The sequence below is a fragment of the Nannobrachium achirus genome (genome assembly GCF_963921795.1).
Source record: "Nannobrachium achirus genome assembly, chromosome: 17".
In the NCBI taxonomy this organism is placed as follows: domain Eukaryota; kingdom Metazoa; phylum Chordata; class Actinopteri; order Myctophiformes; family Myctophidae; genus Nannobrachium; species Nannobrachium achirus.
Window position 1 is genome coordinate 27,556,375 of NC_137824.1, and position 25,797 is coordinate 27,582,171.

The 25,797-nt window shown below is 45.0% G+C and overlaps 1 protein-coding gene across 3 annotated transcripts in view; it reads right to left on the reverse strand.

Moving 5' to 3' along the window:
- The window catches only part of pcdh1b (protocadherin 1b), a 322,356-nt gene that overhangs the window by 291,102 nt on the left and 5,457 nt on the right, over positions 1–25,797 (reverse strand). For all 3 annotated transcript variants that reach the window (XM_080745678.1, XM_080745677.1, XM_080745679.1), the window contains exons 2-3: positions 14,447–15,280; positions 9,855–12,050 (exon numbers count right to left, since the gene is read on the reverse strand). In XM_080745678.1, the coding sequence (XP_080601804.1) occupies positions 9,855–12,050; positions 14,447–15,280 (3,030 nt within the window). The remainder of the gene's footprint in view (positions 1–9,854; positions 12,051–14,446; positions 15,281–25,797) is intronic.

Here is a 25,797-nt window from a genome sequence, read left to right on the forward strand (position 1 = left end):
CCATAAATATTTTTGTAATCCGAGGCACCCCTACATTATAATTTTCACTCCCAGCACCTTATATTTATAGCATATCGTTGTTGTCGGGTGGAAACCTTGTATGTCCAAAACCGTTCGTTTTGTATTTATCATCTATAAAATTAACTAAACTAGTGAAAACAGCAGATCTACAAGCACACATGTGTGCTTGTAGATCGGCTGTTTTCACTAGTTTTGTGCAACAGTCTTGTATGATGAAGCAGGGCTTTGCTTTACCAAAAAAAAACCTGCGGTAGACCATGATGTCACATATAACAACTAGCTGCGATAAGCCCTGTATTAGCACAAACTAAACACTTTCATATCTGTTGGGATTATAACTGTAGGTGAGGCGAGGAGAGTGATCAGGTTTCGAGGGTGTTTATTGTGCACGTGCAGCTGGCAGCAACATCGCAGGCAGTTAAGTTCTTATGTGGGAGCGTCTACAAGAAGGTGACACTTACATGGCAAGCAGAAGTGAGAGAGAGCCTCGCTCCCCATGGAAGAAGACCATATGGCTCTACAGTCGACGCAACGACAGTTACATGCCCTAGTTTCTTTGACGAAGATTCTAGGCCGGCATTGTAAAGTCAAACACGCCACTGTTAATCAGAACCATGTTCAGAGTTTAGACAGCTCCCCTGTTCAGAGAGACACAGCTGTAGTCATCTGTCTATCAATATCTGTAAAATAAGGCCTCGCTCTCCCCCTTCTCCATACACTCTGATCACTGTGATTGGCTCTTGTGAACTTGACTAATGGTGGCAGCGGTCACTGACGGTATACCGGCACCAAAATAGCAGGACCCTGGGTCAGAGGGAATATTTGCCTGGCAGAAAACATAATGGCAGATAACTAGGCCCCCCCCCCCACACACACACACGCGCGCGCACGCAAGCACGCACGCACGCACGCACGCACGCACGCACACACACTCATGCTGAAAGATGTAATTTTCTGTGGAATGCAGACAAAAAGGATGTTGGCAGTCTACGCCTTGCTCACAGGTGTGGAGAGACAGCATCAGTTGCGGGGTAATGATTCTCATCCCATCACTGTATCACCCAAATTAAAATAGAACCGCTAGGGGTTCTCGTCTTTCACTTTCCACATCCAGTTTTATGCGGTCTCAGTTACATACATACACTGTCCCTCTTTTCATCATTGCCCCCCCAAGGCCCACTTGGGGATTTCCTTTAAGAAATGGACACTCTCACCAGCTTGTTCCCAGAAGATGGCACTCCTCTCTACCAGGACATGCATCTTCACGTTACTTAACTTCTGTCCTCGTTCAACCTCTCCTTATCTGCTTTGAGATAAGGATACAGTGTCGGACCAAGTGTTCTGCTCCCCCTCTAACCTCTCTGTTACTGGTCTCTGATCACCACTTTTTTAACATTCTCCATCGCTCTCCTCTCTCCCACCTAAACCTACCCAAGCTCAAAATGTCACAGCTCAATTAACGGAACCTGGCGTCTTCCTTTTCTCTCTCATGCAAAAATGGCCAATTAAATGACCTCTCCCACTTTCACTCTCTCTCTTCTCCCTCTCATTATCCACTGCCAAGTCTTTCTATTGCACTTTCAGTCCTCTAACCCACGGAAGCTCCTCTCCTCCTTCCTCCACAGCCGAAGCTTTCGCACCTATAGATAAGATTGATAATAACAGAAGCTCTTTGTCCCTTCTTCCCGCTAACCAAACAACTGACTCATCTAATCTAACATATCCTGCCAGCCTTCTTTCTGGGAGTGTTTCGCTTTCTCTATGTGTCAACTTTTCCACACCCAAACCTAACCCTTACCTAACCCTAACCTCCGTGGGGTGAGTCTCTATCGCTCCTTTGTCGAAATGACGGTCGTTCGAAAGAACGAGATTTCCCCCTTCTTTCTCTCCTCTATCTCCAGATGAGATCCTGAAGCTGCTGTCATCCACCAGACGACCACCTGTCCCCCCCTCCTCCATCTTCCAGACCATTGCCCCTGACCTACTTCCCTTCATAACCACCATCACCAACACATCTACAACCTCAGGCTGCAGCCCATCTGCCTTCAAGTCGGCCAGAGTTAACTCTCCTCCTCAAGAAACAGAACTGACTCCAATGTCAAGAATTACAGACCCCCAGTATCGATCCTGTGTCAATCCAGCATCAAACGTGTAGTTTATCTTCAGCTCTTTCTCCATCTGTCTCAGCCTTTTGGATGCCACCCAGTCAGGTTTCAAACATGGCCACACATTTCTCGCAATATCATCTTTGTCAGCTCTGCTTACATGCTCTCCTATCACTGTTATGCGTACGCCACTCATCTGTTGTTCTCCTGTCTACCACACAGGTTGAATAGTGCATCACTGCATGCTTGGCTGACATCTCACAGTGCATGTCTTCCAAACCACAACCAGAAGCTTAAAGCAAACAAGTCTGAGCTTCTTCTCTTCCCTCCCTGGAAAGTCTTGCCTCCTGCAGGACATTTACATATTCATCAACCCCATTTAGTGTGGAAAAATCCCAGGAGCAGTCTGGCCAGCCATCGTCACGAAAAGGGACCGCCCACTTGTCCCTTTTCTGTGAAAAAGGGACAAGTGGGCGGTCATTGACTCTTGTCTCGAGAGATTGTCCCAGGAGTGGTCCTGGACAGTTGGCAATGGCTGTCCTTCAATTCAGCGATTGGTTACCCAATGCATGAGTATTGATTACCAATTAATGACATGGTCGTTTACTCAATCAGGTAGGTGTGAACTGTACAACATCTGGAGGATCACCAGGATCTCTCACCAGGAGTCTGCCCAGCTCCTTATCCCAGCCACTATTGCAACATCCCCACATCTCCACCCTCCTGCACACCCCTCACTGGCTTCTGGCTACTTCCTGCATCCAATTAAAAACATGTGTGATGGCCTACAAGGCTAAACCCGCTTTCATCTACCCTACACTCAAGATCATGTCCCTCCCTTCCCTACAACACTTTGGCCAACACTCCAAGCATCCCAGATTCTTCGCTCTCTTGGCTCCAAAAGCTGTGGGTCTTAAAACTCATCTCTTTAGACTCATTCCCTAGCACTCCTTAATAGTTTTATCTCTTCTTGTTGCTTACTTTGATAGTTGCTAGTTATACCAATGGTTCTCAAAGTGGGGCTTGGTCACCAGCAAAATGAGGAACTGTTTAAACATCTAAGCTCTATTTTATATTTGGGCTATATGAAAACAGCAGATCTTCCAAGCTCACAACCTGTGGCATCGTGACACGTTCAGCTTGTAGATCTGCTTTTTAAAATCTTGACAAATCTCTTATGGGGTCCGTGGCACAAAATATTTTTGGATGAGGGTCTGTGGCCAAATATACTGTATATTAATTTGGGGGTCCTTTACATGAAAATGTTTGAGAACCACTGAGTTATACCATGCCAATGCACGTGTTGGTTAATGGTTCACATACTGTATATGCTATGCACGTTATTTGCATAGACATAGGCCCTGAAGTTTGCCAATTCATAGATGCAAATCCTCACAGGGTCAATGTCTGTCTGTGTCTTTCTACGTATCTATCCATCATGTTGTTTAGAGTTTAGACAGACTTTGTAGCTCTTAATTCTTTTCTTTGCCATTTACCCTCATTTACCCGGTTGTTTGTTGAGTTCATGCCACTTAGCCTACTCCGTTCTTGCACTTTGTAAGTTGCTCCGGATAAGAGCTTCTGCTAAATACCTAAATTGTAAAAGGGAGAGATAAACCCCATTAGCAGAGATTTGGTTGCATAAAATGAGCTGCCTTTTGATTCCAATTAGTCCAGTAATGTCACTGACAACTGTATATGAATTATGCATACGTTCTGTGTTTTTTTGTGCGCCCAGGTTTCTTTCTTCTCGCCCTGCTGAAAGTGCATGACTGGAAACACCCAGAAACCTATGGGTGTGTCCGGTCACATGCTGAGTGCGAGAACTTACGTCATGCTAGGCTTGCTGTTTGAGCAGGAGTGAAGTGTTTATGAAAAGGGGTGTAGTTAGCTGAGGCTGGCTAACAGTCGGCATACAAAGATAACGAAGGTATTCAGGTCAGCACAGACAGTCTCATCATATCATCTGCTAATCAACTCATCTGCATAATGAACCCAGAGAAGAGAGGCAGAGACAGTGACAGTGTGAACAGGGACGGGCTGGGCCCCTGATTCAGCCCGGGAAAAAGAGTTGGAGAGGCCCTCATTGCGTGCTATAGAGAGAGATCTCTCTCTATAGCGCTGCTGCTACTCAAAGATGTGCCATTTCAGATCATGACAAGTGACAAGCCAGTGGGCCAATTACATGAGTTATATTTCGTCGTTGTCGGGTGGAAACCTTGTATGTCCAAAACCGTTTTTGTATTTATCATTTTAAAAATGATTTAAACTAGTGAAAACAGCCGATCTACAAGCAGACAACGCCTCGCATGTGCTTGTAGATCTGCTGTTTTCACTACTTTTGTGCAACGGCCTTGTATGATGAAGCAGGGCTTTGCTTTGCGAAAGAATTTACAAATTTGAAACTTGTAGATACAAGGTTTCTGCCCGACAATGACTATTTACTTTGTTGGCCGCCCAGTCCCCAAAATGGAATGAAGGCCGACATTTTATTTTAATTTTTTTCCTAATGGAATGAACTGGCCGTTCGGGAGTTTTCCCGCTTTTCCCAATGGCCAGCACGTCCCTGAATGACAGGGCAGGACAGAGTCTGATGGAAAGAAAGGTCAGGCGAGCAAACACTGAGCAGGAAGCCAAAAGACAAGCGAGTGAGAAGGGGACGTCAGTGCGTTTTGCCTAAACAAACACTGCAGCTGAGTGCATAGCCAAACCCAGTGCATACATACATATATAAATACACACGCCCCCACACAGACACACACCACAGTAAGCATTGAAATGCATGGTCGGCCACACACACAACCGCAGACCCACACTGGTTTAAGGCTGCAGTGCCTTCTTTGAGTACAGACACGTGTGTCTTAGCCTTTTCTTTGTGTTTTCTTAATAAAGTGTAACTTCTTTTTTTTCTCCTCTTCCCTATGGGTACTTAGAAAAGTGCTAGTTATACATTTGAGATATTATCATTATTATCATCTCTCTCTCTCACACACACACACACGCACTTGTATTACTATACTAGTGGCATTCATATTTTAAATTGTTTTGATCCTAAAGCTAAAGCTGAAAATAGCACATCTATAAGCTCATGTGTCGCAGCATGACACGTTGTGAGCTTGTAGACCTGCTACCCTACCTAACCTCTAACCCCTAAACCTCACGTCCAAGCGTGTAATCCTAATCCCAAACTGACGTTTTTCCTATTTGTAAGACTTAACTCCCCAAATCTTTGATGATATATATATATTTTACGAGTACCAGGAAAATGGTTACTATGTCCATTTCTCAAATTCGACTATACTTGTTGGTCCTAACAACTATAACATGGGAAAAGGACAATATGAAAATGTCATGTCACAATTATTGTGAACAACGAAATTGCAATTTGTGATATTATCGCGATAATCAAAATATTCATCTATTATCCTGGGGCGGAACATTTTGCGACGCGTTGTGAGCTTGTAGATCAGCTACTTTTGGGAAAGGGATTTGTAGAGAGTGAAAAAAAGTACCAAGGACGTCATTTCCAGGTCCGTTTTACCAATTTATAGGGGGTTTAAATGGTACCGGATATGCAGCTCGCCAAATAAAAGGTGAATTGAGTCCCGGTGCATGACGGAGGATCATTTCACGATACATTTAAATCTCCACGATACGATTATTTTGAGTGTTTTTATCTTGATAAACGATAACGATTATAGTCCCATCCCTAGTATAATAATACAAGTACACACACACACTCACCCACCCACCCCTATTTTCTTCTTTCAAAGGGCAGAGTGCTGAGGGGGAATCACAAACACTAGAGGTACAGTATTCTGCTGCTCATTGGGAATTAGGTGGGGTTGGATGGGAGATGAGGTGATGTTGAGTATATCGCTCGCTGCGAGGCTCAGATGAGACGCAACACGTTGAATGTCTGCTGCTTATGGCCAGCACAACAAAGACCTAACACCCTCTCAATCACATTCGGCCTCTCTCTCTCTCTCCTCACATATCATCGTCGTCGGGTAGAAACCTTGCATGTCCAAAACCGTTCGTTTTGTATTTATCATTTTAAAAATGATTTAAACTAGTGAGAATAGCCAATGTACAAGCACACACTATTTTCACTAGTTTTGTATGATGAAGCAGGGCTTTACTTTACAAAATAAACATACAAATTCGAAACTTGGAGATATGAGGTTTCTGCCCGACAGCGGCGATATTCTCTGTCATTCATTCTCTCGTGCTCTTTCTGTGACCCTGGGTGCCCCCACCACCTCGATCCCCACCGCCCAACCTTATGCTCATCTCTGTATCACCCTCCACCTGCACCGTTGGCGCCGTGAGTACACACACACACACGCACAGACACACACAGACACACACACACACACACACACACAGGTCAGTTCATCTCCATGGAGACGGAGCCAAGCTGCAGGCTGAGTTGGTCAGTGCTTCGGCAGACGGGACGCAGGAGGATTTTTAATGTGATGTTTTAGTGTTTTTGTTGCCGTTTTCATGTGGCTGTGTCTGCTAGTTCTGAGTGCAACAATCTGGGAGGAAGGGAGAGGTCGAAAAACACGAGGTTTCAATTTTTCATGAAGGTATGTGATCAGGACGATCGATTTTTTACATTGGCCATTTTAGCAATTTAAGGTTTATTCTAGCGCGGCACTCACTCCAGGTCTCGCTGGAAAATATTATCCTGCTAAAATGCAATGTTTATTCTACCACTGCTCTCATTTCAAGGCAATCTGGTTAAGTGCAGAAACTAAAATGTTGAATAAAAACATGAACTCTAAGTTGGCATTCAGCAGACATATCAGCCAATCTTAATGAAGGTGTCTCATTCAACACACCCTCTACCTCGCTCTCCTCCCTGTCCTCGTCACCTTCTCTACCATCCACTCCCAACATACCGGACCGGTATGACACTCCTGGCTTCAAGTGCCTGCTCCCCGCCTGCCCCCCTCCCCCTTTATTTTGGCATCATTTGTTTTTTCTATCTAGTTCTATCCGTTATGGAAGCTGTCAGGACTTGTCGAGGGAACCAGGCGGTTGGAATGTGACAATGTTTTCTTCCTCCGTTGTTTGACATGAAACAACATCCCAGTCGCTCACAAAGCCAGATGTCACCAAGTCACACAGGCGTGCCCACAGGCAGGAGAGGTGGAGTGATTGAGTTCCATTTGGGGTAAAAAAAAAGAGATGATTTGCCTGAGTCCAGGTGTATGGGTTGTTGAAACATTCCCTCAAAGCATAATGTATGTTATTCTTATTACATTTCCTTTAACCAGGGCTATATTTTTGTACTTGTTATACCAATATGCTGATGGGTTAGGCGGGTACAAATGTTGTCACTTTCTTTGAGTGTTCAGTTTTACATGGACTCTTACTGGAATCACCACTCCATGCAGCTGTAAATGTGATCAGGCTAAAACAGAAGTATAAATATTGAAATATGTGAATACAATGACATAAGGGTAGGGTAACTAGGAAAATGCGTCCCAAAGTGATGAACCCTTAAGCACACAGTGAAGGAAAAGCAAGGTTTGGGCATTTTTGGGGCTGACTCAGTTATTGTAGATATTATATATTTCAGGTGGTAGGGGTATATAAGAAAGCATTTAAAAGAAAAGTTATATTTATGTGCAACTAAGGGAGACAGCTTTAGGTCAAGCTTTAAAGTGTTGTTAGTCACATGTAGATGATAAACTGAGTCCTGTTTTTGGTTGCGGTTAGTCATCAGTTGTGCCATTTTAGTTGTGTTGAGTTTTGGTGTTAATCTGGCGAGTTAGAAGTTAATAGACAGGATGATAATGAAAATGGAATACTGTACCTCAAGTGTTCTTCTCCTATGTGAAGACTTTATACTTCCCATTTGACCAATCCCAATGCCCAATGCCCATTGAATTCAGAAAGAGTGATTTTAACATTGTAAACAACATTTTTATTGAAGTAAAATTGGCTTTCACTATAAAAATGTACATTTCTTTCCCAGTACATGAACTTGCAAAAATGGATCAAACAGAAATCAGAACAGAAGTATAAGGCAGTATGCTGTCAAAATAAATTGGGATTGGGTCACTGCAGCTTTAAATCCAGTAGAACTAACAGATGGAACATCACCCACACGGCACCCAGTCAGTGAAGCATAGCAACTGGAGAGCATTCTAAATGACCTTTGGTCATTAAGCATACTGTAGCGGGCTTCAACAAGCTAAATATTAACCATATAGAGGCCATGTGGTATAATAGTTCAATGCGGAATGTTGGAAGACAGTCAAGTTTGCCGTGTGGCAGATTAAACGCACACAAAATAAACTGACCTCATTAGCAGGTTCAAATAAAGTATGATAAAGAATATGAAATCTCGTTTCTCGCTCTCGTTATATTTCGATGTTGAACAAGATAGCCCATTTCTATTCATAACCCATGATGCACTGAATAAAGCACATAGGAAAGATGTTGTGATAGAACAAACATACATGATGGGAAAAGTAAAAGCAACACAATAGCAAAACAATATTGTTATTCACATATTTACACCTTGCATATCACGTTATCTCGCAAATGATTGTCTCATAAATCACAGACACATGTCAAACAAAAAGACAAAGCAATTCTTTTTTTGGGGGGGCATTCTACACGCTGGCGTTGTTGCAGAATGCAATCAACCTCGCTCGCTCGTCTTTCCTAGAGGCTCTCACTACACAGTGCATGTGACATCATTCACAGCTCGCCAGGGGCTTGAGTCCATAACTCATAAATTTGCAATTCCGTGGTACCGACATGGAAAGCTCATTATGAGCACACCCTTGACGACCCCCATGTATGTACATTAAATACAGCAAGGCACTCTGTGTATAAGCGAAACGGGGGACTCTGGAATTACCTGCCATTAATCTGTGCAAACAATTGACTTAAGCTCTGGCAAATGAAGACAGCATAATTAAGTCATTTTTCAACCGACCTGTCGGTATTGAGGAGGGGTGTTTAGAAACTGCCGGAATAGGTTGGGCTTTTTCTTAATCTTCTTTTTTTTTTCTTTTTAATTTTATTTTCTCTTTTCTTCTCCCTCCACTCTTTGGCTCTCTAAAGCTGAAATTAACTTAAATTGTTTTAACTCAGTGAAAACACTCCAAAGTGCCATTTAGCCAGTCTTTTCCCAGCCAAAGGTAGCCAAGATACAATAATAACGTCTAAGGAATTCACATTTGTTCTTTGTCACGCTCAACAAGTTCTTAGGAGGCGGATAAATCCCATGTCAGCTCCACACAACACATTCAGGCTTAATGAAGATGTGAGGCTGTAAACTCAACCAAGAAAAAGTGTCCTTTTTTTTCTTTCATAAAAACGAAAAAACATAACTTCCTTCATTCAACCAAGTGTCAAAAATGTTAAACATAAATAAAATAAAACAGAAATTTGTGTTCACCCTTCATATGATTTTGCGGTAGGTCCATTATAAAAAACATAAAAAAAAGGAAATATCAACAGAAACAAAGTGGTCAAATTTAAACTGGAGATAGGCCAACCTGTGGTTGTGAATTGTGACACCCGTGGGGATGTGCTGTGTCACATAACCCACGCAAAAAGAAGAAGAAAAAGCAATCAGTGCAGCTTTGGTAGTGGTACGTACATCTGGTGTAACAATCAAGTCTCTGGTGATTACCACACCCTGTTGGTCCACATGATGTTCCTGTCGTACCCTGCAGTGTTTACAAAGTAGTCGCCTACCTGTTTGTTGCTGCTGTATTTCGGCGGGTTGGCCTTGTAGCTGTAATCCGAATATTGGTCTGAGGCTGAGCCTGTCGAGTTGTTGTCGCCCGTGCCCACAAAGGTGTTGGTGGCGGGCAGGTCCTGCACAGCTTGGTGCTTCTTGGAGGCCGAGGGGGACTGAGGCTGCAGCTGGATGGAGGGCAGGGGGGAGTTGGAACGATAGTGTCTGCCGAGGTCAGGGCTTCCTGGGGGGTAATTCAGGGGGAGGTGGATTCGGGGGCTGTCATTGACATTGTCATTGATGAGGTTGAACTTGAGGCCCTTCTGCAGGCTGGCCTCTTCGTCCTCCTCCTCCAGAGGCTTGGCAGGTTTGGGAGCTTTTCCCTTCTTGCTTTTTTTCCCCTTGCCATTTTTGGGCCCTTGTTTGGGCGCATACAAGTCCTTGCTCTCCTTCTTCCCAGCCTGGTAACCACTCTTGGTATCTTTTTGCAGGCGATGTCGGATGACCACGACAACCACGATGACCAAGATGACCCCTGCGATACCCGCTAGGCTGCCGTAGAGGATGTTGCTACGCTGGGCTATGGCGTAGTTGGGGTCACCTGCAATGTCTCTGTCCAGGGGGGTGTAGAGGCTGTGGCCCACCAGCGACTCGATTAGGGTGACGTTGCCGATCGTGTCGTTGACAAAGATGTGGACCAGGGCGGTGGTGTGGCGAGGTGGTTTGCCTTTGTCAGTGACCTTCACCACCAGGCGGTGAAGGCCGTTGTGCTTGCGGGTGAATTCCTGAGCCAGCGTAATCTCCCCACTGCTGGGTGATATGTGGAACAAATCGTAAGGGTTGCCACCGGTAATGCTGTAGACCAGCTCAGCGTTGGGGCCAGAGTCTATGTCCTCTGCCTCCACCACCTCCACCTGGGTTTCGGGGGCAGTGACAGGCGTCAGGTATTTGTAGGTGGAATTGGACGGCTTGGTGACGTATGGGGCATTGTCGTTCTCATCCAGAACATTGATGGTTACGCCCACGTAGGAGGATCTGGGCGGATCGCCCGAGTCCACGGCCCTGAGGCGGAAGGTGTAGGTGCTCTCCTTCTCCCGGTCGAAGGAGATGCTGGAGAGGATGGTGCCGGTACCATTCTGGATAACAAACTTGCCGTTGTCTGGCTCGACAAAAAGCTGAACCCGGGCGTTCTCGCCTTTATCAGCATCTGTGACGGTAACCACGCCAACTGGGTTGAGTGGAACCATGTTCTCAATGACAGAAAAGCTGTAGCCACTCAACATGAATTTGGGATCGTTGTCATTCCGGTCCAGGACATTGATCACCACTGTGGCAGTGCCCGTCTTACTGGGAACTCCCTTGTCAGCAGCGGCCACATGGAACTCGTAGCGCTCCGTTTCTTCACGATCCAGGAGGTTCTTCACGCGCACTTCACCTGAGTTAGAGTCAATCTCAAAAAGCTTTGTGGCCGCATGTTCAACGATGCTGTAAACAAGTTCTGCATTGGTGCCGCTGTCTGCATCACTGGCCACAACATCCAGGACCTTATCGCCCGGTTGGTTTCCCTCTGCAAAGTCCACCTCCAGCATAGTTGGAGAAAATCTAGGCGTGTTGTCGTTCATGTCAGTGACTTGGACTTTGAGAGAGTTGGTGCTGGACAGGGCTGGGTTGCCAGAATCTACAGCGACGATCTCAATCCGGTAATCCTTCACCAGCTCATAATCCAGCAGGGTGGTTGTCTGCAGGAAGTACTTCCGCTTGCGGTCGTTTGCCGATGGGCTGGCAGGCCGCAGCTGAAAAGGGACATCACCAGCCACGACACACGTGACTACTGCATTCTCCCCCTCGTCGCGATCCGAGACCTGCACCAGCGCCACTGGCGTGCCAATGGGCATGTCCTCAGATATGTTGGCCACGCCGTCCTGGTGTGTAACTAAGCCAATGCCACGGATCTCGATGGCTGGTGCATTGTCATTCTGGTCCTTGACATGGATAGTTACTAGAACCTTGGAGGTCTTCGAGGTAGGGCCACGGTCCCTGGCGACAACAAAGAATTTGAGGAAGTTTTCATCTTCGCGGTCCACCAAGCCCTTGACATAGATGATGCCTGTTGAACGGTCAATGCGGAGCAGCCTCTGGACGGTTTCAGAGGCCTGGTGCAAGCTGTAGTCAATCTCTCCATTGGTGCCGGTGTCTGCATCATTGGCTCTTACCTGCAAGTACATAACAATTGTATGTTTCAATTTACGGTACACTCAGGGAAAGACATCTGGATATGAGAAACTAGAAACTAAAACATTTCTTGTATTCTAAATGTGTTTTCACCTTGCCATCAATATTTTGGGCATGTCATTAAAGACAAAAAAGTGTTGCATCGGGATGAGTTGAGATCTTTTTTTTCCAAATAGGGTTCAAGTGGTTAAAAATAAATGTAATAACTAAATTAACATTGTTATTCATGTTCACTATATATTTCAAAACACTTCATATTTTTCATGTGTAAGCTCTTTCCATGTGTGACACGCAATGCATCTAAATGCACAATCTCACACAAACATGTGATTGTGAAATTGGCATCTAATGAGCAGATGAGTGAGTTTTAATGTTCCTTTAATTATCTAAAGCACTTGATCCTCTAAAGCCCATTAGGAAGAGGCAGAAATGACAGACATTTGAGACAGAGTTTTGCCTTACAGAAAGGAACAAATTTGTCTTTTACTAACAATACAAATGATTGAGGCAGTTCGGTGCATAGGAAGTGCTTACAGGAAACTCTGTATCATCATGTCTTTTAATGGTGTAATATTATAGGGTTCCTACAAATCTTTCGTTTCTCCACAATTTATCTGTAACACAGCACAATTTCCACAACTATATATTTGACAAATATGTGTCAGCGGGTGTCAATAGGGTGGTCAGTCACCCGGGAGAGACGCTCATTTATGTGGAAAGGAGACAGCTAAAGTGGTTCAAGAATTTTGTACGGACGCTTCCTGCGCGTCTCCCTAGGGAAGTCCCGGGTACGTCCCGCTGGGAGGAGGCCACGGCAGACTAAGGACCATATGGGGCTGATATCTCCATGCTGGTGCATTTACTCAGTAACTTATGTGTCTGGAAGTCACCGCTGGAACAGTTACGCCTGTGAGACTGTGACGCCGCTCAGTGATGGATGAATGGATGCGTGTCAATATTCATGTTCCAGTTATTGTTGTGGCCGATTCAAATGAAAGTAACGGTCAATGGTGTGGTGCAAGTGGATATGGTCAGAGAAATGATGTATTCAGATAACAAGTCATGCAGGAATTCAACTCCACAGCAGAGAAGAATGTTGTGCAAAGGCTGTAATCTGTCAGAACACTATTCACAACACGAATATGTTTTTTTTATGGCTTTAGTCATTGTTGCACACACCACAGCACTATATCAGTCAGTGAAGCACGACCGTCCTTCCTTTGAGGCAGGCATGGCTTAATCTGAGTGAGTCATGAGATTATCCATGGAGCTTATTGGTTTTATTGCTCCAAATGTGATTCAATTTCTGAAACACGGACAATTCATTTAACTTGACATGCATTTTGAATAGTGACACCTTAAAGGCAGACTGTAGGCTACTTGATCGACACTTGTGACCTGCTTAAGTTGTCAAATTAGACCGGTTTCTCTTCCGCCATTAGCTCGCATCTGCCTCCTAATACAGAAGATTAGAAACGGAGAAGACGGCGATTGACACGCTCTTTGAAAACAATTCGATCACACTGGCAACTTGTTGACTAAGAGATTAACAGTATTTATAGCAATTTTATGCCTGGACACTTGCCTCAAATTGCCCCTGGAACATTGCCAACTCAATGGCTCACCTAATCATAGCAGCGGCTGTGCATGCGCTCAGGAATTCAATATGCAATTCTCTGGAAGCTGTCAATAATTCACTTGTGTTTTGTAACGTCTGGTGTTTAAAGTGACACGGGAGGAAAGGAAATCAATTGACAGTGGAGATTATTATTTGAATCTCAGTGTTGCCTTAACCTTAAACCCCCCCTTGTTTTGGATCAGTGCCCAGGGACTGGTGGGAAAATGAGTTGCCTAATGAAACAAGGGTGTTTGTCATGCACTGTGGGAGGCTTGGAGTGTTTAGTTCTTGAGGTACTAGTCCCCTCACTTCCTCAGTCTAAACAGCTTCCAATTAGTGGACTTGACTACAGAGCCATAAAGAGAAACCCGAGCAACAAACAAGTTAGCATCGTAACATTATATTTTATATGTCTATTGTAGTAGATAGGAAATTGGTATCGTTATCTTTTGATTGTTGTCAATTTAGATGTCCTTCACACATGAATGACATTCAGAGAGACCATAGTACAGTACTGTACAGCAGGTCTGGGATTCAGTGTCTTGCTCAAGGGCACTTCGTATATATATAGAATAGGCTTATGTGGTTAAAAAGAAAAGAGGTCCCATAGCACATAGTGGTAAATAGGACAAGGTTATATTTCTACTGCAATGTGTGTGTACAGTATGTACATAATGTGCCTGAGTGTGAGAGTGTGTGTGTGTGTGTGCGTGCGTGCGTGCGTGCGTGCGTGTGTGTGTGAGTGAACATGCGTCGCACCTGCAGTAATGAGTGTCCCATAGGACTGTTCTCTGCTAACTCTGCCTCGTAGTGGCTGCGCTCAAACTTTGGTGCGTTGTCATTCTGGTCGGTGACAGTGACCCTCAGCAGGGCACTGCTGGCCCGCTGTGGAGTGCCTCCATCCACCACACGGATGTTCAGGTCGTACGAGTCCTTTATTTCGCGGTCCAGGTTGCCCATGACGACGAGCTGTGGCAGTTTATCACCCGAGTCGTCGGCGACCTGCAGGCTGAAGAGTTGGTTGGCGTCAGGCCCCGTGTTCAGGAAGTACTCGTTCACACCGTTCGTCCCAGAGTCCTTGTCACTGGCCATGGGGATGGAGAAAAGCGCGCCAATGTGGGTATTCTCCGGGATGGACAGGGTGAGGATGGGAGAGGCGAACTGTGGCGTGTTGTCATTGATGTCTTGCACTTCGATGCGGCCCTCGAGCAACCGCGGGCCTGTCCCGATGCCCTTGATCATGTCTGTGATGGACACCTCGAACTCCAGGAAGCACTTGTCGCCCTCAAACAGGTTGCGGCAGTCCCTCAGTGTCTCGCGGTCGATGGGGATCTCCGTGGTGTAAATGTCTCCCGTCTTGCCGTCCACCCGGAGGTACGGCAAGCCCACCTCGAGCTTGTAAAGGTGGCCCGAGTCAGGTAGCCCCTCGTCTGCTGCCAGGCTGCCAATGAGGGTGTTGGGCGGCTGCTCCTCCGGGATGCGGTACAGGATGTCAGTTGGAGCAGCTCCGCAAAGAGCAAGCAGGACGGCTGCCAGCAGCACCAGCTTCACCTCCCACCTCAGAGCCATCTCTCTACCCGGCTGGCACAGCATCTGTATGGGAGACATCAAATTACAAACAAAAGCTGATTACCAAAAGGCCCACTCATCTTTCATACAGGGTCAAGGTAATGCCAAAAAACCTTTTAAAGAGAGTGTGTCTCCTTAAGCGATTTACGAGAGCAGTCTTTTCTCTTTTTGATTATTGTAATATCCTGTATAACTGCGCAGGGCTCTAAATATGTCCCAAACAATTATTTGTCGAAGACCTCAGACTAAAGGGTTTTATACCAGGTCTAATGTACAGGAATTGACTAAAGCTTGTCGTTCTGCCAGGCACTTTATTTAAAGAGCATTAAAATACACTAAGGACCAGTTACACAAGATCTGATGTAACTTCCTCTTGAACCTACGCATTAGTCCTACATGAAGAGTTCTGCAGGATGTTACCAGGAATGTAGAAAAGTATGTCATGCTGTTATCATCCACGCATTTGTTTGACTTCTGGGTGTCATTCAACAAATAGTGTGTAATCATTTTTGAGCGATGCAAACCGCTCACGGACAGAACGGCCCACACAAGGAGATATGCATGATGTGTGTCGTGTTTGCACCGCTCACTTCGCACCGATGCGATTTTTTAAAATCTTTTAAAATCAGCCCTCTGTTTAACTGGACAGCAAACAGATTTGAATATCACGCCAAATCAAATCCAACTGTTTTTCTATGCTGATGAAAACTGGCCTAGCGCTCTAAGCCATAATCAAGGACTAATTTCACCACACAGGCTAATTTAAACAAGGCTGCTTTTCTTTGGATTCTTTAACCCAGGCAGTCCTTTATATTAATTATGGCTCCATTTCAGTGCTGGGGCTTTGATCTGTTCTTGTAGTTTGTAGCCACTTCGCTTCCTCCGCTCTCTCCTCGTTCTGCCTTTTCCCCTGGTGGCGATTCATCTCGCTCGTAGATTTGTGTTCTGCGAAAGTCTCTGCCACTACACAGGGAATACGGAGGGTCTCAGAGGTTAATCTGCTGATTTTCTTATATGTCCTTGATGTCCTTGTTCCACCCCCTCCCCCCACAACCCCACTCTCTATCAAATGTCATTCTATCAAATGTCTTCGCCAAAAAATAGCAGATCTACACGCTCACAACGCGTCACAACGCATCACAACGTGAGCGTGTAGATCTGCTATTTTTGGCACATGTTCCACCTCAGGATAATGGACTTTGATTATCGTGATAATATCGTAAATCACGATTTCTTTTATCACAAAAATCGTGATATGACATTCATCGTCCCATCCCTACTCAACAGTTCAAGAAAGAAGGACATAAGGCTTTCTGGAAGCCTATGTGCCTCCGTGTTAGCTACTGCACCATTCAGGCTCTCACTAGAGTTACTGTATGTGCTCGGATGTGTGTAGGATGACTACACTGTGTGTGTGTGTGTGTGTGTGTGTGTGTGTGTGTGTGTGTGTGTGTGTGTGTGTGTGCGTGTTTGTTTGTTTGTTCTGAAAACTGAAGAGATAAGAGCAGGTAAACAGACTTTATTTTCTGAGTCAGCTACTTCCCCTGGTGTCTGAGACGGCGTGCTCTTTAATTAAAGAAATAAATAAATAAAAGGAGAACGAGAGATAGAGAGAGAAAGAAAAAGAAAGATAAGAGAAGGGAGAAACTCAAGAAACAACCTTTCTATTTCATGTAGGCCTACTTATTCCTATGCATACGTCAACTCAAGGACTCTCTAAACACACACACCATATTACTGGGTCGCGTTAACCATCCCTGCATGAGCCACACTGAGAGAAGCTGCTGCGAGTGAAGGAAGTAAAGAATAATTAAAATCCCCTTCCTCTGCTTTTGATGTAGTAAGGTCAGAGTCATGCTACTTTGATGTTGCCCGTTGTGCTAATTGCACATCTCACATCTGTGGAATTAGGCCTCTGCATCTTTATTTCATTCCTTTCTTTCTCACTCCCTCTCTCTTGTGGTTCCCTATCGGTAAGGATGATCAGTGGCTGAGACAGTGAGACCCTGTCCCACAGCGGAGGACAGGGTCTACCACAATGTCACATGAAGAAAAGAAAAAGAAAAAGAAAAAAACACCAACGAGGAAGAAAAGAAGAATTGTGAAATGAGTGAGCACCCAGAGGAGACGTGTATCCATTGTTTGTTCACAGCTATTTCTGGAGCTGAGCTGAGAAATATCTCACTCTCTCACACACACACACACACGCACGCACGCACGCACGCACGCACGCACACTCTCACCTGAGTCTGGTGTGTTCGTATGTGAGCGAGCGTACATACATACTCAAGTCTCTTTCTGTCACACACACACACACACACACACACTCTGACATATGGGGTACTCCAAACCACAGCCTGCTGAGTGCTAATAAATCCAGTGACAAACCACCACACTAATGAGCTTCATACAGAACAGAGCTGAAATCTACGACCAGAGAGGGACGGAGAGACCGATAGAGAGAGAGAGAGAGAGAAAGATGCATATGAAAGAAACAGAAAGCAAGGGGTTGAGGAAGGGATCTCCAAATAGGCTTGTAGAAACAGAGGGAATTGGAGAGCGGTAGTTGGTAGTGGAGCAGACTAGAGAGCGACCACAATACAAAACAAGAACGTTGGAGAGAAGATAGAAAAGGGAAAAGGCAGGTCGACTGCAAAATAGCGAGAGGAAGGTGGAGGGGGATAAATAGAACAAGAGAGGAACCGCGCCACTGGTTCCGGCATGCAGTCTAATTCTGGGTGCACGGTGACAGCTCCTCTGCTCCCCACTGCTAACGGACGTGCATGAGACTAATTAGAGAGCACACGTGAATGTGCTGTGCGTGCAAGTGTGAGTGCGCGTGCATACTGTGTGTGCGTGTGATGTCAAAGGAGAAGAAAGGGGGGCAGGGGTTTTCTCCCCCCATCACAAGTGCCAAATAGTTGAGCTCTGTGCCCAGAGATTCACCTCTGTGGGGCTCGGTGCACATGCACGCACACACACACACCACTCTGCACCGCCGCCTGCAGAGAAACGGGAGAGAACCCAGACAGTCACTGCACTACGACTGAGGCCTGGCCAGGTCCACTTTGGAGCCGCCTGCCTGTCACAACAGAGCTCAGTGTGTTCAATAAATGACGGCGTGTTTCTCTGTTTGCGTTGTTGGGTGCCGCTGTGAGAACATCCCAAGAAGATCCACTAACATGGGCCCTGGCCAACTGCTCTATCGCATGGCTGCCAGGTGATCGTTTTACCAATAGGTGAGCTCCTGATCTCCTTGTTCCGTGTGTCTTTACACGCAGGGTGGAACTTTAAGCTGTCATTGTGACCTCTGCAACAATGTCACCAAGACACATTCCAACACAGTGAAATGCTCAGTGTTAAAGTGTTAGTTATATTGTATTAACACACTACCATACAGTTTAATCAAACTAACACAACTGCAGTGGTTGTGGTCGGGTAGGACCACTACTAATATGAGGTATTCCATGAAGGTCTAAGTGTTTGATTGATTGAATTCATTTGGTGGTAAAAAGGAAGGACACATCAGCACTTCCATATGTCAACACACTCAATGTCACTGAGGATAAAAACACAATAAAGCCCCAAGGCTCATTTCCATTCTGGTCCTCTAAAAACAAACACCACAACATAAATACAGCCAACACAACTAAGAAACTGATACACTATGAATGTGACATACAAACTAGAAGCAGTGCTCTTCCGAGCACAGGTCTCCACCAGGCCACACAAATCGGCCTGTTATAGCGCCTTATGAGGCTGATTTGAAAAATGTGGGGCAGAGGTTCTGATTTGGTATCCAGGGAGTGTGTGTGCTCAGTTTGGCAGCGATCGGGCCAACGGCGCCGGAGATTAGCTGGTAACAACCAGGCCACACAAATGGGCCTGTTATAGCGCCACCATGAGGCTGATTTGAAAAATGTGGGGCAGAGGTTCTAGATTGCCATCCAGGGAGTGTGTGTGCTCACTTTGGCAGCGTCCGGGCCAACGGCGACTGAGATTAGGTGCTCACAAACTGCGAGGACGCACGCACGGACGGACGGACGGACACACGGACGGACGGAGGGGAAAACATACTCTCCCTCAGCCTTTGGCTGGTGGAGACAATAACAGCACCAGGCAATAGCGGCAGCATTACAGTTTACCGAATGGACTCCAACTGGACCCTGACGGGTCCCTTTGATTCCAACTCAAAGAGTTAAAAATGGATTTTACTACAGTGAGTAAGAGTAACACATGTTAGGAATTTTGTCTTGTTGTTTTTACTGATTAAAGGGACTTCAGTGACTGAGGCTTTGGAGATGAAATAAGAGTGGAAAAATATGTGATACAATCTCAACATTAATCTCAATGATTAAAGTCAACATTATTGAGTTATGTAAATGTGTTTAACATAATTAACTAAAATATGAACGGTTGGTCTTTTTAGACTATTTGGTATGATATGTGGTAGAGAACTCTGTTTAGCCGATATGTTAAGATATGTGTTTGTATGTCCTTACATTTTACATAATGTCTGTTTGTTCATCCCTAGGAGGCCACATATAGATGCAGCTCTATACACTATAAAACTCCTCGGTGTTATTTAACTCTGAGAGTGTACGAATGGAACCAAATGGACCAGTAAGGGTCCATTTGGTTAGGGCTGTCACGATATGACATTTTACATGACGATTAATTGTCACTAAAATAATTGGCGATTAACGATTTAATTGTGTTTTTGTCGTTGATAATTACATTTCTGTTTGGCTTTTAGGCTTTGAAGTTGTACATGGTAGATATGACACATAACCTAAATATACAAAGAAATTACTGACATATTTGACAACTTACTACCTGTACTTAAAAAATAACATTGATAGTGGAAATAGCCAATCTACAAGCTCACTATCGCGACACGTTGTGAGCTTGCAGATCTGCTATTTCCACTATTTCTGACATTTTTCAACATTCAACATTTCAACATTCCACATTTTAACATTATGACGATTATGACAAAATAATTGCGATAATGTCAAATAATCACGATTAGACGATTATGTAATAATTGTGACAGCCCTACATTCGGTCCATCCGTACACTCTCAGAGAATAGGGCAGAGGTCTTCGGAGAGCATGGGAGCCTTGAGAGCCCCCGGGAGCAGCAGGCTAGTTGAGCACGTCCGTTCCCACACTCTGTGCGCTCCGCTGGAACGTTCTCACCAGGCGGCAAGTTTTGTTGTGTGTGTGCGTGAGTTTGCGCGAACATGTATTTGCAAGGCCAATAGTTCACATACATGTACAAAAGCAAAGACAACAAGCTGCTGGAGCTGGGCTTTCCAGGGGACTTATGCATTCTCGATTTTGTTTACACTAGGAGAGAGGGGGGAGGGTGGGCAGTGTGTGTGTGTGTGTCCTGGCCAGGAGATAGGGCATTGTCATGGAAATGTTTCAGCGTGTCATGTTCATCAGGGTGGCGGCGGCCTTAACGATGCCAGCGTTAGCAAGACACTGGAGGCGTTAAGAAAGTAAAATCAGTGTCTAGCTGCCTGGTAGATCGCCCTCTTAAGTGTCTTAAGAGATAGAGAGGAGAGAGAGAGAGACTGAATAATTGAGAGGTGGAACGTGGGGGAGGGAGGTTAGGGAACAACGAGTGGGAGGGCCAAGCATGTGAGCAAGTGTGGTGGGTGAGCAAAACAGACTTAATTTGGTTAAGAAAGTACTGTGATTCTTTTGAGGACTTCTTGTATTCCTGTGAGCACTCAAAGGGGCGCGTGGTGATTTTCCGATGGCCTTAAAGTCAGAGAGACTTAAAGTCCGAAAGACTGTTCAACTAGACAGGCAGCTGTAGACTGAGGATGCCGATGCTCGCAACACACACACACACACACACACACACACACACACACACACACACACACACACACACACACACACACACACACACACACACACACACACACACACACACACACACACACACACACACACACACACACACACACACACACACACACACACACACACACACACAGTATTTGAGTGCGTGTGCGTAGCTCTCTGTCTCAAAAAGAAAAACGGGAGAGCACGCGAGAGATGTTGCATCTGTCCAAAAGCAAAAAGGTCTCATCCCACAGTCTCTACCTCCTTCATACTTTGAGGTGAGGACAATAAGAAAGCACAGGCTTACGTTTTCATTCACAACTGCTTGGCTGAAGATCCATTCTATAGCCTATATGTCATTTTATCGGCTCTGTTCAGACCAGCACTGACTGTAGAGTGAGAGCTTAATTGAAATGAACTACATTTACGCACGCAGTGAACTGGAATTATATAATGAATTATTTGGTAGCAGCAGGTGTGTAAAGATTCTAATCTATAAACATTGTTTTAATGAGATTTGGCCTTATATATTGATATGTGCTCAGATTTGGCTATTTGCTGGAATTTACTCTAATTAATTAATTATTTGAATCATGCCAATAATCATCATGCCAACCTCTGCGCATGAGGGGGGGACCGGACCCCTCGTGCCGTCGGATTTTCAGGCCGTCGGAATATCGAGATTTAGCCCACTCAAAGAACATTCAGGATTTCATTCCTGGTCAAAATGTCTGTGCAGACCGTATAGGACAATGCTGTCACAATTTGGGATTCCGTTCCTTGTTGTGTAGCAGTAGTTTTAAAACTTTGTGCCCAAGGCACACCAATGTCAAAATCTCAAGGCTGTATTCATAGCAAAAATAGCAGATCTACAAGCTCACAATGTACTGTCAGCTTGTAGATTTCAGTATTATTGTTTAACAAAACAATTCCCTCAAAATAGCAATGCCAGGTTATAATTTGTCAAAATATTTTTTTTGCCCCTGTATTGGGAAATGTGTGCGTACAAGTATTACTTTTGTATCATATGCTGTTTGTTGCAATAATAATGTATTAATGTATGGTTGTGACAAAATTCCAAGGCACACTGAACTTGTCTCATAGCTAGCACACTGTTTGGGAACCCCTGCTGTAGAGCATGGCACAATGACTGAGGCATGTCAGAGGTATGGGCTTCCACACTCTGGGTAGCAGAGAATAAAGCATGGCAAAAAGGTGCCACCGTTGGACCATCTGGCATGGCAAGAGACAGCATGTATAGAATGTTGATGCGCAGTATACAGTACTGGGTTTATGTACGATCACGATGTATAGCCAAAGCTCTGAATGGACAATGATGACATGTATTAACAAACAGTATGGTTCTTTAGTACTTCCATTTCCAATGGGGCTAACCATAACACAAATGATCACGCTCATGGGACAAAAAAAATACATATACTTTAGAGATACAAGAAAGGAGGGTGACCTGGTGGTGCAGTAAAGTCCCTGCCCACCACCATGGAGGTTGTGGGTTCCAGACAAGGAGAAGTTACCACCCATTCATTTAACAATGCCAATGGGCTATCAACAGGTCTAGTAGCACTTCTCCCCATCAGTCACCTTTAGTGGGGGATAGGAAGTATTGATGTCGCTTGCCAAAAAAAAAAGGAACAATGTACAGGCTAGATTATGTTCTTTTTGGTAAGCGACACCCCAGCACAATGGAATAGAAATTAAGCTTAAGCTCTACCGTGACGAAATTAAGACATCCTCACTATCCCCATTATTTTAAGTTTCAAAAGCTGAGAGAGACTCAGAGAGTGAGAGTGAGAGAGACATCCCTCCCAGATGATCCCACTGGAAACCGCATGCGGTGTAAAGTATTTATGAGCTGCTGTAACCTTGAAGAATTGATGTCTTGGATCTTTGCTTCCTTTGTTGGTATAGTCAACTCAACTCTATGTTCACACACACTGCATTCTCTCTCTGCTATTGATGCGACATTATAACCGATACATTTTACAATAGTAACCCAACTGAGAGAATCCAATAGAGCTGCTATGCAGCGCGCTAAGTGTTGCCAATTGTGCTTCTCTAGTTATGCCCAAGAGACAGTGTCTGGCTGATGTTCTGTGTGTGTGTGTGTGTGTGTGTGTGTGTGTGTGTGTGTGTGTGTGTGTGTGTGTGTGTGTGTGTGTGTGTGTGTGTTCTTCAGCAGCTTGCCTAATATGCTCTACACACCTGAACTATCTTGTCCTCTGCACAATCCTCCCTATACAGCAAATCCTGCACATAAAACCCAGTGTAAATCCCCATACTGTGTCTCTCTTCCATCCCCACCCACCTCTCTCTCTCCCTATTTTCTCCCCCATACATATTTCCTTCCGTTTCTCTCTCTCATCTGGATTATCTGCAAAACTGAATACATTAATTGCCACTGCAAAACCTTATATATACGGTTATTTGACTTGCTGCCTAGTAACAACTTCATCAGGCTTTACCTCACTGCCCCCAGGGCCGCAGAAGATTCAGGGAAAATTGCATTGGAGCACAGCTTGGCACGCAGTTAACACCAGCCCTCCAAGTAATGATGCTGACCGTTTTAAATATGCATCTATTAGACATACTCATTTCATTTTCACATTTAATTTCTGTTTGTTAGCACTTAATTTAAATGTTTTGTCACCATTACGTTAAACTAATACTAAACTAAGCCTGTCCCACACACACTCAATTGAACAAACTGGCTAATGAGCAATAGAGTGGGTGGCTAATCATTCAAATTAAAAATTCTGGCCTACACTGTGCCGTACTGTCTGAAAGACTTCAATTTGAGGTAAAACAGGCCTGAGGTGGTTACGGGTGCAAGAGCTAAGTAACACTTGCATAACAAAACAGTATGACACTGGCTAACAAATCGCTCTCCATGGCAATGGTGCGTCATGACAACGGCAGCACGCTGTTTGTATATCAAGTCAGCACTTCAGTCAGGCCCATCGTCGGAAGGGGCTAAAGGCACACAGTGATGCAGGAGTCAAATTACAGTGTGACATTTATGGAGGTTAAGAAGCATAAGCTAGTTCCTGTGAGCCAGCAGAATGATCCAGTCTGTTGGTGTGTGTGTGTGTATGTGGCGGCACAACAGAATAATAAAGAGATAAGGAGATGGGAGAGAAGTAGAATAAGAAGTAGCAAGAGGAAAATAAAGGTGAGAGGGAGAGCGGAGGACAGCATCTGTCCCTGGTTAGTCTTTAACCTTTGTGACCGGCAGGACGAGCAGAGGCCTTTTAGCTGCTGGACAGATCCTGGGCCTAGCCAGTAACCGACTGTTCTCACATCTCAAACACATACAAATAAAACGGCAGCATATTGACTCTATGCCACAGTTCTGAGTGCAGCTTCTACGGCAACAATACTGATGAATACTTGACGATTCCACCCACATAGGTTATTCAGCTTATACACGCATAAAAGCAAACCTTGCACACCCGTGTATGTGTGCACAATGATTGCAATATTCTTTCACAACTAAATACTGCATTTTAACTTACATTCCCCTATACAAAAAGCTCTACAATAGCACTTCATGCCTTAGCTCGTTTTGACTTTTCCCGTTTCAGAGCTTATATAAGCCACAGTAACAATTACAATCCATTTTCATCTGTTCCAGAATCAAAGCCATTTTAATCTGCTAAAAATAACAATGGACCCCATATGTGAGAGTGGCACTCTATGCCACTCTCCTACAATTGCACATTGCTCCGATACAATTGGGCAGGAGTATGTGTGTCTGCGAGTCTGCGCACACAGAATATACATTCAAGAAGAGTTCTTATTTTTCAAAAAAAAAAAAGTCATGACGGCTGGCTTTATAGGGGAAGGTTATAGATACTCAAGGAGAGGAGAGGATTAAGAAGAGGAATGGAGGTGAGCAGGGTTACAGAGCCAGACAGTCGCCAACCCCTGGCCAGCCAGAATCCTGCCAGCCCTTTTGTCAGGGACAATCAGCTCTATTCTCCATTTCCCCTCAGTCCAACCACTGTTGTGTGTGTTATACACACACACAAGTGTGTGCATGTGTGGTGCTCCGGTTGCTCTTCTCCATGGCTGCGTGCAGGATGGGTGGTCCCCGGCCTAGCCCCACTGCACAAAGGGGATTATTTTAATGATTTCATTCAGAGCAATTGTTTGGACCAGATTACCCCCCCACACACACCCACCAGCAAACTGTTGCCGGTGTCTGACTGTCAGCCGGGGACACACAAACACGGACGCGTTGAGAGCCAGAACATGTATGTGTATGTGTCATGTGCCTTTGTGTGTTGCCGAGCATGTGTTGAAACAGATACTGTGTTGTGTGTATGCATCCTGTAGGGTGTGTGTGCGTGTGTGTGTGTGTGTGTAGCGAGAGGTCTGACACAGAAGCCCAGCAGTAGCACGGCTAGGCCAACCCATAGGACAAAATGACCATGACCCCTTTCTCTGGAGTTAAAATGAGGGCGCAAAATGCAGAGATGTATAAAAATATACATTAAGTTCAGCGCCTCACTCGAGGACACAACACATGCTCGCAACGACGGAACCTGTGACCATCCAGCTACAGGGAAGTCTCTCAAACCAGAAAGTGCTCAATCACTCTGGCACTTTACATACTGGGTAATCTACTACCACCCCACGCATTTATGACATGACGGGTCA